Genomic DNA, 17,874 nt, shown 5'->3' on the forward strand with positions numbered 1-17,874 from the left:
GACGTTTTTTTGGGGCGACGACTTATTTCTTCACTGTCACGCGGCGACTTGGGCTACACAGTAATATACATACAAAACAACTTCGATGTATATTTACTATGTTTAGTGAGAACAGCATAGTGAGTTGTCACTTGGGATGGAGTCAACTTTACTATGTGGTAAAAAACAAAAACGTGAACACGTGGGGGGAAAAGATAGAGATGAGAGAGAGAGACTATGAAAGAAAGAGAAAGAGAGGTAAAAGGAGAGAATGGCAGGGAGAGGTTGTGAAACAGTACAACATCAGACAGCCACTGGAACATAACAACACAGAGAGAGACAAGTATTAGGAAAAATGGTTTAATATAGGAGACAGAAGCAAAAAACTGCATCACACAAGAACATACGTTTACAAAAATAATTCTGACTGCTTCAGCTACACAGTTAGTTCACAGAGAAGGACAGAGAAACCGGAAAAATCTAAACAGCTAAAAGCAAAAAAGTTCTAATTAGTTGATCTCTTTATTAAACTAATACATTAATCCACTGAAGGTGACTAAATATTTCTATTCCTTCTTTTTCTATAATTGTCTTATCGTGTAGACGGCACAATACAGAAGTCAAATGAAACTTACCGCTGTTGTATAGACAAACTTGCTAGAACTATTTAAAAAGCAAAAATGAACACTCACCTACCCTCTGTTTTCGGAAAAAAATAAACTAAAGAAAGAACGTAAAAAGGAAGGCAGAAAGAAAGAACAACGCTCAAGTGAGGAAAAAGAAGTGAAAGAAATAAAGCCAAAGATCTTCTAGAAAATCTTATATCAAAAGCCAACTTCCTTGATGCCAGCTAGAAATCATACTCGGGGACCAGTCAGGGTCAGGCCACACCACCAGGCCAGACAGCTTTTTTTCTAAGATTTTTTTGTTGTATCCTTTAATCTCCAGTATAAAAAATTCCACTGGTACAAAATGCATAAGTACAATCAGTTGTAGAAATAGGAAAGCCTGCATTTTTTGTACTTTTTAAATCCCATCCAGTGACAGATTTCGAAGTGTTGTCAAACAAACATACATCACGCTTACAGGATCCACTGAAATGCATTGACTTTGGCTTCTCTCAAGACAATAACTACTTTTTTGAGAATTAAAAGAAACAAAAACAAAAAATAAAAAATTTGGATAATTTTCTACAGACAACAAGCTCTTTTTTTTTTTTACGGCACGGAAAGAGAGAACACACAAAACATTTTTTTTCCTCAAAAAACTTGACATAAGCCATAATGCAAAGAAACGACAAGTTTTTTTTTTTTGTTCCTTTCAGATTTCATTGTTTGATAAATAGCACTTAAGATAATTAAGAAAGAAGGAGAACAGAGAAGTGAACAGTGACAAGATAGAAAGATTACAACGAGCATCGGCGATGACAGCCCCTGAGGTGAGCCGCTCTGCAGGAACCCTGGTTTCTACGACCCTCTTGTGCTTCGACATTGAAAACGATAGACGAGATGCTTTTCGCACGAGACCGTGCACGACGTCGGGCTGTGTGACATTTGGCAACGTAGTTTTTGGGGGACACACACACAGCCGCGTAAAAGAGCCGGACTTGAAACGGTTTATGTAGCCTCCACACGTAACGAATAAAAGTTGTGCGAGAGAGTGAGGTGACGATGTGCAATTCTCGGATGCAGCGGCGTGAAAAAAACCTGCACATACGCTGGTCAGAAAAAGTGGTCCATTAACATTAACTGTCCAGCTCTCATACAGGTAGTTATGGCTGTTTTGTGGCACTGCTCATGTTGTGTACTGCATTTAGGAAAAAAAGTCTGCTCGCCTCCCTCCATGAGATAAAAGTTTGGTCTTTGAGAGGATAATGAAAGCTGCATCGCCTTCATCTCGGCTGTTGTTTTGCCTGTGCGGACCTGCGGACGTGACCCTTCCTCTCCAACTCCAACCACTTTATTTCCCCTGTTGCTATTCCAATAAGATGTCTCTCCACATAGCCCTGTTTCTAATAACCCCGGTTAGCCTGGGAGACAACAGCCAGACGGAGGAGCGGCATCCTTCCAACAGGCTTCCTCTCCTCCTCCTTCGCCGCCGCGAGGACAAAACGGCCATTTCAGCCTTTCTGCTGGACGAAATGGCGGACTTTTGACACGTGGGAGGTACACAAACCTAGACTTGGCACACATCACTGACTGACAACATCTTCTAGTCTTATAATACTGGTACAACGCTCCCTGGTTAAGGCGACTGGTGAGCTTCTGTAGAAAATAATGCTGCCTTTTTTTTTTTTTTTTTGCAGACCGTAAACTAGGCTTTCAGGGAGGGGTATCGGGGGCAGTTGAATCGACTGACAACACTGTGCCATGTAAACGGCTCGACTATGAGAATGTCAATAACACACTTTGGCATCTAAACATGATTTTGGCCCACGACACTCACACATGGAGAACCACTTAAAAAAGAAAGTTGAGAAAATCTCGCTCCGGACCGTCCCGCCTCTCTGTACCCGACGACGGAGGTGTGTGCTTTTATTCTTCCTCGTCTTGCCCTGTGCTTACATCATGAAAGCAAATGCTCGTCTGAGGTGATACGAAAAAGTAATGATCCTCGCCGTCTGAGACAAACGGCGCCGGCTACAACTCAGAAATGTTTTTTTGAACCCGACAATAAGAGGATTTGGAGAAATAAGGCTTCGCGTATGACTCTCACCTCAATTTTTGTCTGAGGAGGCGGACAGCGAGAAAACAATCAAAACAATACATGCTGAAGCCTGATGTCTGTGTGCGAGAGATATACTAATAGAGAGAGAACAGGAGTGCAAAGATCTGTGGTAAGGCTTTGATGAATAAAACGGCTGTACAATGGCTAAAAATATCAGTGCGCGTTTTTTTGTGTGCACGCCGGCGGGGCGGTAGCGGTCGCTGCGGAGGCGGGTTCACGCTCAGGGGCTCTCATGCACAACAAGAAAGTAAACTGTGAGGTCTGCACGAGAATGTGTGTGTGCGTGTCCGTGTGTGCGTGTATATAGATATATATATGACACATGGGCACTTTTTTTGTTCTTTTTTTTTGTTTTACATCTTTACAAAGAAAAAAAGCAAACATGACATTTTCAGGCAACAAGACCACAGAATAGCAAGTTAACAAACTCTTTTTTAAATCTATATTTTAAATATGAGGGATCCATACAAAACACTTATAATAAAATACCCATGTTATCAAATAATTTCACAAGAAATACACTGACGCGCTAGGCAGGAAGTACCTTCAGAATTTGGCACTAAACTCCACTGATCTTGTCTTTTTTTCTTTATAAGACATTTTTGCTGAACAACAAAACACATCTAAATATTGTTTCCCACGAGAGAAATAAAATAATAATGACATTGATGCTTCACAAGCTGACATTATATATATATAGATATATTTATATTTATATATATTTTTAGGAATTTTATATAGCTAATTAACCAACAAGAAATTTAGCAAATAGGGACTCCTTAAAAAAAAAAGAAGAAATAAAAAGAAAAGAAACAACAAAGTATTATAGTAATATGAAAGGCTTTGTCTATTGTTCAAGTAAACTGATTTTTTAGTCTTCTCTTGAAAAACATGAGACATTTAAGACCGTTAGACTTGTGATGAAACCACAACTAAACTCACGAGAAGCACCGACGTTAACGCAGGTTACAGGTATCTTAGTATTTTTTTTTTTCCTCTATACATTTAAACAGTAGAAAATATAGGTCATTTCATCATGTGCATTTAAACCACGGATTGTCTATCTGTGAGTCAGTTCAGCAAAAGGTGACACAAGTAGGTAGCATTTCTCCCACCCAAACAGGGCAAATGTCTTTTTTTATTTTTACCTTTAAACTACTCTAGAAAAAAGTGGTTCTATATATAGACTTTGAATGAGAAACAGAGCCACTTAAAATGGCCTTATCAAAAAACTTTACACTGCCTGAAAAATGTAAAAACCATTGGAGAGCTCTGAGAGAGTCTAATATTGATCAGACAGTTTTTATTTCAAAACTGTTTGGAAGTAGTCTTATTTTTCAGAGAAACTGGCGCGGACTGCTTCTGGCCCGTTTTTGTCGTCGGCGCCAGAAGCAAGATGACGCGCCAATTCCTGTAGTGAACTTTCAAGTTTACTTTAAATGAAGAAAAAAAAAAACTGACATAAAGAAGAAGAAAAAACAAAGAAAAATGCAGGAAAACATACTGAATGGAAATCACTTTGCCACAGGTTTGTTTTTTCTCCAAAAAAGAAAACATTTGTTTTTCCATAAAAATCTCATTTTTTTTTTTTATATATATGAATGCAGCTTTATATCTTTTTCACATTGATTCATTTTTCTTGCCCGCCCCCTCCCTTTGTCGCCTCCCTGAAATACCCTCCCGGAAAACCAAATGAGGTCACATGCAAAAAAATCAACACAAAAATTAAAAATAAAAAATAATAATAATAAAAATCCAAAAAAGTTCAAAAGGTCAGTAGGCGGCGGCGGAGGAGGAGGAGGAGGAGAACCAGGTTATGATCAGGTGAGCTCGGAAAAGACATCAGAAAAAACAATGACGGGGAGAGGAGGAGGAGGACGATGACACTTTTTTTTTTTTTGGTGGGGATTTTTTTTTGTTTGTTTTTGTTTAAAAGTTTTTTTTGGACGCCACGGAGACATGCTAGGCAAACGATGAGCTAACAGGCATGGAGATGGGTTGTTCTAAAAGGGGGAAAGAAAAAACAGGGGAGAGGAGAGAGTTACACACAGAGAGCCAGAGCACCACACCACTACAGCATTTTTTTTTGTGTAAAATCAACAACAAACAACAACAAACAAACAACAATGCAAACCGGCAGAACAGCAACACCACTCACTGATTTCAATTTTTTATAGCTTTGATTTTTTTCTTTTTTACTTTAAATGATATAATGTTTATAGGTCTATTACTAACAGGCAACACTCATTCACACGTACACAAAAAACAGAGAACACCCAAAGCTTTATCCATCAGATCCCAGATGGATGTTATTTTTGGGAGATTTTTTGGGGAGTCTTTCTTTTTTTTTTTTAAATGTTCAAAATCTTTGGGAAGGTTTAGGGTAAAAGGGGGGCTACGAACAAACGGAAAACACTGAAAAAAATAAGTAAAAACGCGAGGAAGTGAAGAAGTAGTCCCACTACGGATGGATGGAGAGAGGGAGAGAGCGGTAAAAAGAGAGAGAGATGAATGGATGAACAGAGTGAATGGATAAATGACACAGGGAGGGCGGAGAGGGGGGGGTTTGCGGTTCGAATGGCGGCGTGTGATTGTGGTTTCTGCACTGAAAAAACATGAAAAACACCGGAGAACCCAATTCCACGAGACTTCTCCACAAGGGTCTACTTTAATGATGCTGTATACTTTATAGGAGTCCAATAACTTAACGATAGGCAATAAATAAAATCCTTTTTTTTTCATCTGAGGCAGTAAAAATGTTGTATAAAAATAGAACTGCTTTTTTTACAAATAAAATTTACAGGCCTGTGGCTTTCTGTACTTTGAATTATTTTTTAAATCTTTCAACAAACATCAAGTATTTTCAGTTACCACCGTAAACCCATAAACTGTTTTTTTTTTATTATTAGAATTATCATTATAGCCTTCATCAAATTCTGGATTTTTGAAAATGTTCTGCATGCTGTAATATCCCGTTCACAACAAAGACCAATGTGATCTGACCCAGAAAAGTAGTTACTAATTATTTTTTTTTTCACCATTCTGAGAAATAAAAAACTCTGTTTTTATTTTCACATAAATAATAAGACGTAGATTTGTTTTTTTTTCTTCTTGTGGTGGTGGTGGTGGAGTGTAACTGTACGGACTATAATGTAAAGAGGCCACTAACGTTTTGCAGCCTTTGCTCCCGGGTTGCCAGCAGGCATAGAGGGGTTTCGGAGAAGCAGCGGCGGCCTGCAACCAACACCGCGGAGGTCAAAGGTCGAAATGTGCATATCGGCGTGCGCGTCAAAAAAAAGGAAATGAACCCGTCGCCAGGCCTCAGGTTCACAACGAGAGAGAGAGAGAGGAAAAAATATTTAAAAATCATCATGGCTCCTTTTGTCTTTACCTCGGTTCTGACTGTAACTAGTCCTCAAAAATGTATAAATAATCTCTGAGAAATAAAAAATAAAAAAAGCTACCCAAGATAGCTACTTCCTTCCATTGTAAAAAAAAAAGAAAAAGAAAAAATAATTGCACAAAGTAATGGCGGTAATGGAAGCGTTCATGTGTGTAAAAAAAAAAAAAAATTGTAATAAATAATAATACTTGAAAGCTAACATAAAAATCTTCAAAAAAGCAAGAAAAACAAGAAAAAAAAAACAAGGCGTGTGTGTCTCCCTCAGGGTGGTTGTAGGTCGTCTCCCCCTCCCTCCCACATCCCTCCCTTCCCTCCCCCACCCCCCCCCAGTCCCTGTGTAGAGAGGTCGTGGCTCGGTTTGCTGTTTTTTTTTTTTTTCATTTTCACCTTTTGGTGGGGGGACTTACCCTAGCAGTGCTAACATGGGGAGCAGATAGACCCTAGTGCTAAGATCAGTACGGTTTGCTGTCGTTCTTGGAGCGCTTCAGCTGCACCTTCAGCCGCTTCATGCCGATCTGGAAGCCGTTCATGGCCTGGATGGCTGCCTGGGCCGACACTGGATTGTCGTAGCTGACGAAGCCTGCGGGGGGGCACCAGAGAACAGAACAGTGGAGAGTTGGTGAAAAACAAAGAGATGAAGAATGTGACAACATGGCTTACTTGTCCTTTTTTCCACTTGGCATTAAACTCAAGGAGCGTTTTAAAACATTAAATTATTGTTAAATTAATAAAAGATTGGTTGGTGTAATTTTAGAGTTGCATAAGTAAAAGGTAAGCTAAGCCCAGCTAGTATGCGATCCAGTTTGCAAGCTACATTAGCTATCGTTGGGTGGTGCCATGCCATTGTTCCGAGATCGTGTCTAGAAGGTAACCCGCAAGTTGAGAAAACTCTCGCAAGACTTGTTGCCCGACGACCTATCCTAACCTTATCCATTCAAGGTCAATGCCTAACCTTAACCATCTTGCGAGGGTTTTGCAATTTGCGTGTTACCGTCTAGCCACAACCTTGTTCCAACGGCCCATTATTTCGAAACCCCAATAGTCCGACAGCCCATTATCCCCAAAACAAACGTCCATTGTTCCGAAATTATTATGCACAATGACATCTTCGGACCTTCCCGGGTGCCATATTTTTCCTACTACGCCGAAGATATGACCTGCCCTGCTCTGCCTCTGATTGGCTTACCCAAACCAATCATACTCCTCATGCCTAATCCTAACCCTAACCCAACCAACGAAGGCAACGATTACTAGCCAATCAGAGGCAGAGTAAGACGGCACATGCTTTCAGGAAGGTCCGATGATGTCATTCTGCATAATAATTAGCTACGTGCTTCAGTTTGTTGAAGGGAGAGTTTGTGTTTTCGGAACAAGCGGCAACCTACGGCAACGTGGAAGTGCCAAAAACTGCCTCAAATGGCCACTTGAGGCTGGCACAAAAAGCGAGTCAATCCCCATAGACCCCCATGTTAAAATGGGCGGTTCCAGTGTTAAAACCATTTTGTACTGCTAGTTATTCAGCATTAATGTAAACTAGTCAGAGATATCAGGAATTTCTGACAGTTACGGCTAAATGAGCGACTTAACTGTCAACAAACATGTTTCATTTCTATTTGAAGGCCTGGAAACAAGCTAGTGAACCAGACCTGGATAAGCAGCCAAAAAAAGGATGGATTGGAGGTCTATAATGGGACCATGGTTGAGATGATTGGTCGCCTCTATCTCGCCAGTTGGTATTGTTTATGTTAGCAATGAAGACCAAATTTTCCCATAATCCTCATTGTTTCCTGTCTCACATAATCATTTTCTGCTCTGCAATCAATCTGTTTCCATGCTTTTTCTCTTCGCAGCAGATTTTTTCTCGGAGACCAACGAGCCTCTGCGTTCGTGATGGGTCTTGTTTACTTACATCTATATTTATAAACTACACTCATCATAAAATTAATGTGTAATAATAAACCGATGTTAAAATACTACGAGAGGCACCCTCACCATGTTTCTGTGTCTCGGGAGCAGATTTATCTGGTTACATTAAAATACACCCCTGGTACACAATAAGAAAAATATTAAAATGTAATGACTCCCGAAGGGGAACTGGGTTGTTGCATCAATAATAATGGAATATACATACTAGTAAAGCAAATAGGGAGGGTGTACTGTAGTGACACTTCCAATGTGAAGCATCATGAGTCTGCAAAATACGGGCAGCAAAACCTATGAATTTAAAAAGAAAACATCACAAATATCACAGTTTCTGCTCCATAAATATCATATAAACATTTCGACCAAGGACTTGACGAAAGCCACTGTTGGTCAGCATGTCAAAATAAAGGTTTTGGAGCAGACAGTGAAGATTTGTTGTGTTTTATTCTTTCGCTGTCTCTCACGGAGTCATCTTTGTGCACACTTGGCTTCCTCTCGTAATATCTGCAAGCTCTAAAACTGACAGTAAACTCCTCGTCTCGCTTGTCTCACATCCATCCTCACGATCTGACAACAAGTATCACTGCTGTCTGTTTGTGTGCTGCTGTTCCTTCCTCGGATCCATGCTTGATTTATTTCTGTTTGCCTGAGTGGCTACATGGAGGAATGGAGATGCATTATATTTAGGGTTTGTTGTCAACATGCTCTACAGTATACTTAAATGCATCTCCCACTGGATTTGAAGCTTTTTTTTTTTACATGCCAATCAGGTAGGATTTTAATACCAGGTGGAAAGGAGTCACTTGTTGTCCAAGTTCAGGAGTGGATCCCCTTTTAGTCCCATTTTAATGGTGTCCGAGATGGTTAGATATCTCACAACCCATTTTGAGTCTGTCATTTGTTCCCTGGAGCATTCAGATGATCCGTATCGACTCGTTAAAGGGATAGTTTGGGTGTTTTGAAGTGGGGTTGTGTTAGTTACTTATTCATAGTCAGCACGGGAGCAAAGCAATGTACTGCTGTGGACTAAAAATATCATTATCAGTTTAAGTGTACGCTATATTTAGAATATTTTCACCTCTTTACCTTGCCGTCAGACAGCTCTTTCCAACCGGAAACTGAAGCCATTATATCCATCTATGCTTTCACCAAAGCCACCAGACTCCATTGAAAAAAAACAGTAATTTTACCACACAGAACACGGGAGTTACTGGTCTACTGCTGCCTCAGCTGGTTAGTTTGTTTGTGTTTATGTGTGATTTTGGTGAATCCAAACTAACCCTTTAAAACACCAAAGACACATAATAACACAAACTAACTAACTGATCGATGCAGCGGTAGACCAGCAACACTCCTGTATTCTGCGTTGTAAAATTACTGTTCCTTTCAATGGAGTCTGGTGGCTTTGAAGAGAGCATAGATAACAGTATAATAGTTTCGCTAGATTTCCTTGCTATGAGACAGCTATACAGTCCATGTTTCCAATGGGGAGCTGAAGCCGTTATCAATGCTCTCGCCAAAGCCACCAGACTCCATTGAAAAAAACAGTAATTTTACCTCTCAGAACACGGGAGCTGCTGGTCTACCGCTGCCTCGATCGGTTAGTTTGCTTGTGTCACTGTGTGACTTTGGCATTTTAAAGGGTTAGTTCAGATTCACCAAAGTCACACAATAACACAAACAAACCAACCGATCGAGGCAGCGGTAGACCAGCAACTGCTAGGTAAAATTACAGTTTTTTTCAATGGAGTCTGGTGGCTTTGGCGAGAGCATAGATGGATACAACAGCTTCAGTTCCCCATTGGAAAAGGCTGTCTGACGGCAAGGTAAAGCGATGAAAATATATGTTTTGCTGCAGGCACCGAAACGGAGTATGGATAAGTACCTCATACAACCCCACTTCAAAACACCCCAACTATCCCTTTAAGTCTGGAAATATCAAAGGGAATTGCAGGAATTTTGATTAATGTGACTGACTGCACTTTCCAACAAAGTTTCCTGGAAATGATTGTGTAATGTGATACTAATTAGAGAGACAATGGTCTGACACAGCAATCTGAGTTTAGTTAGTTGTTTTGAGTTCATACGGAGGAGTTTCTTTGAAAGAACTGATAAAATATTAATACAAGTATTCAGAGGATCCAGACTGAACTGGGACACAGCGAGTAAAGAAAAAAGACAGATAACCGGCTGTATCAGCCGCCATACCGAAGCACTTGCTAAGGTTTGTCTGTTTGTCGATGAAGACTTTGGCAGAGACCACGTTTCCGAAAGGCATGAACATCTGCAGTATGTCCTGGTCTCCAAACTCCTGGGGCAGGTGGTAGATGAACAGGTTGGCGCCCTCGGGACCTGGCGGGGACGAGATGCAGAGCGAAGGTGTGAGGTCACGGCGGCTTTTCATTTAAGCAAAACCTGCAGGAGAGGCGAGCGCTGCATGCGTCGTGGCAAACTGCTGTGCTGTCGTCATAGGAACGGGGCTGAAGCAGACGTCGCTTAGCACAATATTGCACGACCTTGAGTTTGTTATTGCTTTTAAAACAACATTAAACAAAGATGAATGCTTTTCATTTTCATTTAATAGTAATATTTTCGCTCTCCACTAACAAAAGTAGTTCTCTATTCTCTTGCTTTTCATTCATTCTTTCAGCCGCACGTCGTCTCTCTTAAGAGGGGTCGTCCTCATCCTAAGAGGTCAGATCTCTCACAATCATTAAATCTGTTCTCCACTGCTAAATGAAGCCCGATATCGGTCACATCTTTGTCTCCCTGGAGGCTCTGAACTCCTGGATGGACTGTCAAAGAAAGAAAAGCATCTTTACAAATGGATCTTTGTTGGTAGCAGAGATGAGAAGTGGACAAACAAACATGTTTTACTACACATTTCATCATCTGCTTTGTATTCAACGCTGTTGTTGAAAGCTTTTGGGAATTTTTCTACTTTAACCACCAGGTTCTGTATGAAGGTGGCACTTTGCGACAGCACAGATATGTAGACTGATCAAATTCACATTTTCTCTTCTACAATATAATATATTAACTGTAAAATCGCCAACAACATTTTTTAGAGGTCTGATTAAACAGAAATATATCAGAATGATTCCTAATTAATTCATACTTAAGGCCTTTACGTACCGGGGGCTTGGAAGTGGCGTTACTTAAGTACGGAAGTTAAGTGACAAATAAATCAACGTTGACTTGTGATGGGCGAAAGTCCGGTATTTTCTGACTATTTCCTAGTCCACGATTACGTTAATTACACACAAATTGATTTTGTGGGATATATATGACTTACAGTGCTTTACTTTTCGTAAGTACAGCTACGAACGGTGTATGAGATGATTAAATTGCACCAAAAAAACGCCCTGGGTATGTAAAGGGTTTTAGAGTAAATTTTACATTTTGTGCTATTCAAGTAACGTCAAGTTCCTTCAAAATAAGACTAAAAGTAATTGTGAATTAGTGTATTTTTCTTTTGGTAAATGTTTGGTTGATAATTGGAATAATAGGTGTGATTGAAGAGGGAACTCCTTAAAATTATTCCTACTAACTTTACTTAAAAAATAGATACATTCTGGTCAGTAAAGGACATTTTGTATAATTACAAGGCTGATTATTTGTGAAATTATTGTTATTCTAAAGAAGTATATTGTGGTATTATTTTGTTAGTAGAGTCTGGTGTGAAGGATTTATATCCTGTACCAGAAAAGATTTCAATAAATGTCAATAAATTGATTTTATAGCTGAAAAACTGACATAAAAATGGTTTTGATCCAGGTATTAATAAAAAAATGTTGATCTTTGGTAAAAACGTTTTAAAGTGGAGGTTATACAGATTTTCAAATAAATTTGAGAAATAAATACAGTATGTTTTTCAGATATGTAGAGCTTGTTAGTTTTGGAAGAAAAATCTGTTTATCAAATGATGTGTTTATTTTGAATATTTAAAAAAATAGGATAAGATTGGATAAAAAACAATACACAAATGTCCCCAATTTCAACAACAGCAGTTTTTTTTCTACTTAATTAAAAGTTAATTATTGTTTTTTTTCTCATCATTTCCTATTACAATAATATTTTTTTTAGCTCTTCCTGTTGAAAAAAACATTATTTCCAATAAAAATGCTTGTCTAAAACACAGTAAAACGTTTTTCTGCATGTGGCAATAAAAAATCCAGGTCATTTGGGGTCGTGCTCCATTTAAAAAGGCGTTTGTTTACATATTTATAGTGTAAAATAATCCTGCCACTTGACTTGAATGGATTAATTTGTGACATTTTACCTAGATATTCCACTACTATGATTCATATTTTTATCAAAAAGATCATTCTAGTTTTCCGCTGAGAGTTTAAATGTCTCTACAGAGTAAATCCTCCGGCTGTAAACACTCTGAATCTAACTCCCGTGGAGCCGGACTGATGTGCAGACGGTCGACCCCCAGGCTACTGACCCTCTTTCTGGCTGCCGGCGGCCCCTTGCTGTTGCAGCAGGGACTGGCTGTAGAGGGTGGGCAGCGCTGCGGCGGCGTACTGCTGGATCCCTGAGTAAGCCTGCGTCAGCGCGTCCATGGTGCCTGCCGTCCCGTTGGTGAGCCCTGCGCCGCCCAAGCCTCCGTTGAGAGCTGCCATACCTGAGAGCATTTGAGCAACTTTACATAAAACCCAACAATGAAGAAAGAAGAGTGCACTTACTCATTAGCGCTCCCATTGAAGGTTGTGTTTTTACCACACATACATAAAACGTCACACACACATTCACACAGACTACACACACGTCACACACAAAAGAAACATCAATACGTCTACACAAGAAACACAACAGTTAACACGGGACACACAAAGTACAACTTTAAACACAGTAAAGTACAGTATGGGCGTAGCTGATGACAGCCAGAGCTGCACACAGGTGTACTTCAAGTCAAAAGCGACAAACGCACGCACACAAAAACACACTAAGAATAGAGAAGTGTCGACAAAACACTAAAACAAAATGTAAAACACCAGAATGATGACGTAAAAAACACACTTTAGCAGGAGGGTGGCTTTAATGCAGGGCCACATACTGTATATGGAGGACGGAACCTGCTAAAATAAAAAATAAATAAATAAATTCAAAGGGAAAATTGTGCATAAATAAATAAATAAATAAATATATAAATAAATACATACATTTAAAATAAATATAAAATAAAAATAGTGCAAAAATTAATAGATAAAAAAAATGAATGAATGAATAAAAAATAAATGCAAAAATAATTTAGAAATTTAAAAATAAAGAAAAATAAATCCATAAATAAATAAAAGGGAAAATTAAACCGAAGAGTAGGGAATCAATACAAACTAAAAACTAAAACAAAAATATCAAAATATGTTACATTTTATCAATTAATTAATGGCTATATTTATTTATAATATAATTTTTGCTACATTTAATTACATTTATTTATCGAGTCATTTATTCATTTATTTTTTATTTTGGTAGGTTCCGTCCTCCATACACATAAAGGGACACATTTAGTCTGTAAAATAGTCCCAAAGACGCTATCCATTTGGATTATGGTTAGTGTAATAGCCTGCGTTTCAATAATAAAAGGGATCTAAAGTGATAATTGTTTATTTTAGGATAACTATGGTCAGATTGAATTTTTTTTGCATGAAAAGTGACATATTATATATTTTTTTAATACGGAATTAATCACAATTAGTATTTTTGTCCACGTAATCTGTATTGATATTGATATGTGAAATCCCATCATGGTCCATCTTCAATGATCTGCCATTTCAACACTTCTAGCTGCTCTAAATGTGGAGAATTATGTTGCCAGAACAGCTAAACATCAACAGCGAGGTGTGATGTGTTTTTCCAGCCCGTGACGTCTCTCTTTAGGGGTGAAGACTGGCACGAGGAGCGCCGTGGAGGGAGGCCTGGTGAGCGGGGGGGCTGGTTTGAAAAGTGAAGGAACGCAGCAGTAACACTCATTAGCTGCTTGTAACGGCTTAATATCACGGCGGAGGGCAACTTGTCTGAGGGGGTCTGACATTGGCTCGGCGTCCTGTCGCCTCACCGTCAGACACAGAGAAATAAATTATCACCGCAGAGCTCCGGATTATAGGTCACTCATTTATTCAGGAATAATTGCACCGGTGACCTTTGCAATTCAATTAAGGCCTAGATGTGTTTAAATGAGGGCGGATGGCGGGCGGAGGAGGGGGTGGATGGATGAGGAGGGGTTCACGATGCGGAGAGAAAGGATGCAAAACGAAAGCGACCTATTCTGTTTGAAAGTGTGTGTGTGTGTGTGTGTGTGTGTGTGTGTCCTGTGTTTCTGTACCTGTGTGCGCTCGAGTAGACGCGTGTATGATTTACACAGCGGATACAGCTACTCCAGCCGAGGAGCGGTAAAGGTCAGAGGAGAATAATGTGGTGGAAGAGGCCGGTAGTACAGGATCTCTGCTGTAATAACAGCTCTGATTAAGATCCCAGCTCCGTCTCCCCAGAGGTCAGAGGCAGGACACACAGCGCGCAGCTCGCCAGACGCCGCTACACCACACGGGCTGTGTAGTCGATACAACTCACGTGTGGATAGAAACGTCTATCTGCTCTGGATCAAACCGTCAACATACAGTCACTTATTTAAACTAAATGCACTTGATGCTAATCCAGCTGCCCTGCAAATTACTTGTATCTTAAAACCAAGACTAGTTTGCCCATATTTTCTTCTTCGTATCTTCCTTACAAGAACAATCTTTTGTGGCATTAAAATTATCCAATTTTTTCAAAAAAGATTTCATGGAAAAAGCAATTCCATTTGAAAATGGAAAGGCTTATATATACTGGGCATGAAAATGTTTTTTTTGTGATGAAAATTGGCACCTATTTATCTATACTTATAAATCTAGATTTTGGTGCATTTTACTAAAAGAATGGCCATTTTTTTTCTATTTGTTGTACATGAAAAATAACATATTTTGTATTATTTTTGGCATGAAAATGGACAAATTTTGTATTTATTTGGTAGTAAAGATTTAGCTTTTTTTGTGCATGAAAATGATCAAATTTAGTATAAATTGGGCATGAATATCGTCATCCAATGTTTTTTAGTGTTGAAAATTGGCACCTATTTATCTTTATTTATTTTGAGCAAATTTTGGTTTATTTTAGAATAAAAAATGCAAAATTTTTCTGTTCATCAAAATCAACATATTTTTGCTACATATATAGCCAAATTGTGCATTTCTTGGCATTAAAATGGACAACATTTAATATGTATTGGGCAGGACATTTATCAAATTTTGTATTTTCTGGCATGTGCATGTTCAAATTATGTTATTTTGGCATAAAGTTGTAACATTTGGTATTTCTTTGCAGGAAAATTTTAAAATTTGGACATTTTGGGCAAGAGAATGATACAATTTTGGCAAATAAAATAATCAAACTGAAATTTTTAAGGACATGAAAATTGTCATATATAGTAAATGGGTAAGAAATTGTCAAAGTTAGAGTTTTGCCACCCATTGAACCTGCTATTATTCTCTTGTAGAGTTGACAGAAAACACAACAATGACTCAACAGAACAACCCGAAGTGAAACAACTACAACACGGTCCGACACACAGAGAAAGAGAGAGAGAGAGAGAGAGAGAGAGAGAGACAATCGCGTGATGTGGCAGCAGCACGCCAACTCTGCCGGGGCGGCACACCAGCACTCTGACAGCAAGCGTAACCCCGGAGACACAACCAGGAAGCGGATGGAGAGATGGAGAAATGGAGGAATGGATGGGTGAATATATCTGCTGCCAGATGAAGGAATGAGGTAGCCGCCATTGAGAGAGCGAAAACAATTTACTGTCGAGTGAAACTGAGACGCAGAGAGACGACGGGAGGAACCAAACTCAGTGTAGTTTCCTCTTGTTATCTGTGATCTTTTCTTCTGTTTTATCTTTCTCTTATTCAATCTTTAATGTCTGAAATGAAGTAAATGATTGATTTAACATCTAAAACAATGAATATATGATCATGTTTTACCCTACGGGCTAAATCTAAACTATGTACTAAAAGTATAAATAATTTCTGTACAGACATTTGCATTAGAGTTTGGAGTTTCTGCATGGGTTTTTGATATACTTAATGATATTAAACACAGCTAATTGGCATGTATTTTTGTCTTTTTAGTACAAATTCTGCAGGATCTGTTAAAAAAATAAATTTTAACTGGTTTTAATTAATAGTTTAAGTAACAAATCTTTATTTTTTCTGAGATTAAATATGATAAATTGTCAGCTTTAATAAAAAATCATATGCAATAGCCTCCAAAAACCCATATCAGCCAAACTCTAGTGTGCTGTAACGCTGCGTCTCTCTGCATCGGCTCACAGGTTGTAGTATAGCGATGTTGCCGTTGGGCGTGGATGGTTCGGAGGTGTAGGTGAAGGTGGAGGTGGAGTCGCTGATGGCAAAGTGAATACTCACTGTTGACGCTACCTGCTAGTGCATTAATGTTGTTCAGGCCCACAGTTGCGCCTGCCAGGCCCTGCAGGGTGCCCAGAGAGGTCAGAGAGTTCATGGCGCTGGCGTTGGAGCTTGCTGTTGTGCCCGCCGCTGCGGAAAAAGCAGGGGTAGAACGGGGGGAAGGGGAAGGGAGGGGGAGGAGGTGAAGATGAAGAGAGTGAAAAGAGAAAGGAGGGATGAGGATGGAGGTGAAGAGGGAGAGTAGGAGACAAAGAGGCAGCCTTGTTATACAAGCTTCAACAAGGCTTTCTTATTATAATAAGAGCTATTTCGTTCAGCTCAGCCTTTGTAGAGTTTATACAGAAGGCGCTATGTGAACAATTTAACATCATTTTGAAATATTCATGTTATAACTGCAAACAGCTGAAACCACTGCTGAGAAGACTGGCTGCCTTCGCTTCACCTCAACGAAGGAGTTCATGTTATTAATGCTCCGTTTGTTTGTTTGTAAGTTTGTTGGATCTCAAAAAAAATAAAATATTTTAATGCAAATTGGTGGAAAGTAGATGAGTGATTAGGTTTGTGACCATGTGACCACTTATACCAAATTTTAGAAGTCCTACTTATGCTGCATTCACAGGGAATCAGGTAGGTGGTTAACCGGATAACATGTCAGTCAGGCTGTTCTCATACAACGTTCGTAGCTAAACCTACGAAAAGTAATGTACTGTAATTCCTCTATATCCCACAAAATCCATTCGTATGTAATCCACGTTATCGCCACATAACTTCCATACTAATGTAACACCACTTCTGTGGTTATTTCAACCCAAACCACAATCTTTTCCTAAACTAAGTAGATTTGTTGCCTAAACCTAACCAAGATGTTTCCTACGAAGACGGAAGTTTATTTTGAAAAGACTACATGCATATAACGAGCATAAATTGACACTTGTTGCTGGACATTTGTTGGAAAACGCACCAAAAATGAGGAATAACTTTTAGTAAGATATCATACGAAGTGTTGGGGATATGTTGTTTCAGTGGACGATAGCAGGACGGTAAAATTAGGTGAGGCGGCGGAGAAAATCAGCAACGGTAAAGGCAGACGGTTTTGCCGTCCTCAGCGACAAAATTTACAGTTCGCATTACGTAGCTCCTTCACACAAGGAGAACGTTGTTTAAGTTTGCAATAGAATATTAAGAGAACTGCATTTTATAGCTACATGCATTGCTGTTTGTAAACAATACAGCATCACCATAGCAACATATCGTCATGTGTGTTTCCTTTTGCGGTCCTGCCATTTCATCGGACTGTTAGTTTGTTTTTCCTGTGCCGTCCAGAATCTGTTGTCCGCCATCTACCATCTGCCTGACACCTCTTCCTAATTGAAC

General features: G+C 39.2%; 1 protein-coding gene across 30 annotated transcripts in view; it reads right to left on the reverse strand.

The window, feature by feature from the left end:
• Positions 1–323: 323 nt before the first annotated feature.
• The window catches only part of celf2 (cugbp, Elav-like family member 2), a 227,166-nt gene continuing 209,615 nt past the window's right edge, over positions 324–17,874 (reverse strand). For 8 of the 30 annotated variants that reach the window (XM_037760415.1, XM_037760414.1, XM_037760388.1 and 5 more), the window contains 4 exons: positions 16,501–16,629; positions 12,483–12,680; positions 10,241–10,384; positions 324–6,689 (listed from right to left, as the gene is read on the reverse strand). In XM_037760415.1, coding sequence (XP_037616343.1) covers positions 6,562–6,689; positions 10,241–10,384; positions 12,483–12,680; positions 16,501–16,629 — 599 coding nt within the window. In that variant the 3' untranslated portion in view covers positions 324–6,561. The remainder of the gene's footprint in view (positions 6,690–10,240; positions 10,385–12,482; positions 12,681–16,500; positions 16,630–17,874) is intronic. The other 22 variants (XM_037760393.1, XM_037760409.1, XM_037760413.1 and 19 more) reach the window with 8 other exon arrangements.

The sequence above is a fragment of the Sebastes umbrosus genome, chromosome 23 (assembly GCF_015220745.1).
Source record: "Sebastes umbrosus isolate fSebUmb1 chromosome 23, fSebUmb1.pri, whole genome shotgun sequence".
In the NCBI taxonomy this organism is placed as follows: Eukaryota; Metazoa; Chordata; class Actinopteri; order Perciformes; family Sebastidae; genus Sebastes; species Sebastes umbrosus.